This window comes from Sinocyclocheilus rhinocerous, unplaced genomic scaffold (assembly GCF_001515625.1).
Source record: "Sinocyclocheilus rhinocerous isolate Xijiao unplaced genomic scaffold, SAMN03320098_v1.1 scaffold362, whole genome shotgun sequence".
Taxonomy (NCBI): domain Eukaryota; kingdom Metazoa; phylum Chordata; class Actinopteri; order Cypriniformes; family Cyprinidae; genus Sinocyclocheilus; species Sinocyclocheilus rhinocerous.
The window spans coordinates 678,010-680,427 of NW_015639507.1; the positions used below are offsets into that span (position 1 = coordinate 678,010).

Below are 2,418 nucleotides of genomic sequence, written 5' to 3' on the forward strand. Positions count from 1 at the left end.
ACTACACAAATGTGGCTTTTTGTTAATGACTGTCCTCCTACAGGATTTAACACAGAGTAACAGCTCACTACCAGTTACAAAAGACACTGTAACAGTCTGTCACAGGCAATTCTAGTTACATTTTTCATCAATTAATTTCTTAAATTATCCTTTGACAATGTTCTGGCACGCCATCTACAAACCTACTTGCCGACCCCTGCTCTAGAAGGACCAAGGTCCACCCCCCATAAGGCGCTTTTCCACTGCATGGTACGGCACAGTACAGTTCGGTACGGTTCACTTTTGGGGGGGTTTCCACTGGGTACAGTACCTGGTACTTTTTTCAGTACCACCTCAGTTGAGGTTCCAAGTGAACCGTACCATTACCAAAACGTGACGTGTAAACTCTGCTGATCACTGATTGGCCCGGGGAGAATCGTCACTAACTGCGTCACTGAACTTGTGACACGAGAAACAACAGACCCACTAGATTTAAATCAGCACAGCCAGCAAAGGATCAAACGCAACTGTTTTGAACGAGCGCACCTTTTTTTATCAACCAAAAAATGGCTGTTTCTTTGTCTGTTGAGGAAGTAAAGACGTTCCTCTTGTTGATAGCAGAGGAGGGGATCCAGCGAGAGCTTGATGGGGCGACGTGGAATTAAAAAGTTTTTCAGGAGTCGCGGCAGTAGAGGCGGCGCAACTATAACGACATGTGAATAATCCTGCCCACTCTAAAGCGGTACTACACTGCAGTGGAAACGCAAACCGAGCCGAGCAGAGTCGTACCACGCAGTGGAAAAGCGCCAATAGTTTCATTAAATCTTGTGGGAAAATCTTCAGGCGACCATTTTTGGCAGACAGACAGCATTGCACACCAAAAATAGAGCAGAGCAACCAACAAGATGCATTGTCATGGCTGGTTTGAATGATTCAAGCTCACCTTTTCTTTGACATTTTCAAACGAAGAAGGTGAAACAACCGAGAAACAGACTAAGAAGACATCTGTCTGAGGGTAGCTCAGGGGTCGTAATCTATCGTAATCTTCCTGACCTGCAAAGAGATGGAAATGAAAGGACAAATTAAAACCAAGAATGCATGTGTGATCCTGAGCAGCCAACAAACGTCATTCAGTCATGCGGTCGATGGTGCATTTGAACACATGCACAGCAAAAGACTCTGGTCCCACAATGATCCAAAAAAGCAGTTTCAAGCTCAACCACTCTCCACAGGATCGTGTGGAATTCTCCAAAGCTCCTGAGGTCTAATTTCTATAACAATGATGATCATGAATGTTTTTTCCCATCAGTCTTTGAGCTCCACCCTCTAAAACAGACACTCTAAAAACCAGAGAATTTCGGATGAAATTCCCAAATAAAACGCGGTAGCCGTCAGTAACTCTGGTGTAATTTGAACGGGAGAGCGGTCGGTAACAACATCTCGTTCCCGACGTCCATTTAGAACAGCATATCTGCATTTATTCTTATTGACCACCGGTACAGCTTGCACTCAGGACTGTTATGCACGCACTGCATGCATGCTTTAACGTCACGCGTTTTATTTGCGGGGTCTGTGCGCAGCATGTGCATAACGATGCTCAGAGCAAGCTGTACCTGTGGTAAATATACGGCCCTCAGACAGCACAGGCAGGTTGTCAATGAGTGACAGAGCAGAATAAGGATGGAGCAAAGTGTGGATGCGCTGTCCTTGAAGGACGTTCAACTCGGTTTTGTTTATATTTTGCTTAGCCTATAATTTTAAATGAAAGATGTCGTATTTATTTATTTTTCTCTGCGACACTTTTCCTACTTTGTTAACAGAAAAATGTCAAACAAATGTAGTATTTTGACAAGACGATTAAAAATAGCTAATAGGCTATTTTTGTACAACCTACATTTTTTTTTTTTTTTCTCTCTGCGACTCTTTTTTCCTATTGTGTTGTCAATGTTAAACGATATAAATAAGAAATAAAATTTTTGTACAACATTTTTATTTTTTCTGACACTTTTTCCTACTGTGTTGCATAAAATATTAAACTAATTTTGTGTCTTAAGATAATTCATATAAATAGAACCTTGCGGGGGCGGGCGGGAGTGGGACTAAAAAAAATAGTCCCGCACAGACCTCTAGCTGCAAGCGCTGAATTAAAGCGCATTGTTTGCACAGTAAATATGAACATGGATTGACACGAAAATGTAGTAAGTTAGAGACCAGCGGGAAGTGTATTTAGCAGGACTAAAGCCTCCTGAACTGACCATATGATCTAAATCTGTGTTTCCTGCACCACAAAACAAATATACAGCACAACCACTGTTGACAGATTCACAATCAAATGGCTTTGAATTGACTGCTAGTTACAGGTTATTCACTGAATCCATCAAACTGGTTACCAAATCAACACCAGAATCACTTACACCGTGTCTACCCCGGACGCGAACA

At 42.2% G+C, this 2,418-nt stretch overlaps 1 protein-coding gene across 1 annotated transcript in view; it reads right to left on the reverse strand.

Annotated features, from left to right (window-relative positions):
* LOC107751216 (cell division control protein 42 homolog) overlaps positions 1-2,418 on the reverse strand; it is a 20,087-nt gene that overhangs the window by 9,637 nt on the left and 8,032 nt on the right. Inside the window, exon 2 of the mRNA XM_016566883.1 lies at positions 923-1,107. Coding sequence (XP_016422369.1) covers positions 923-1,107 — 185 coding nt within the window. The remainder of the gene's footprint in view (positions 1-922; positions 1,108-2,418) is intronic.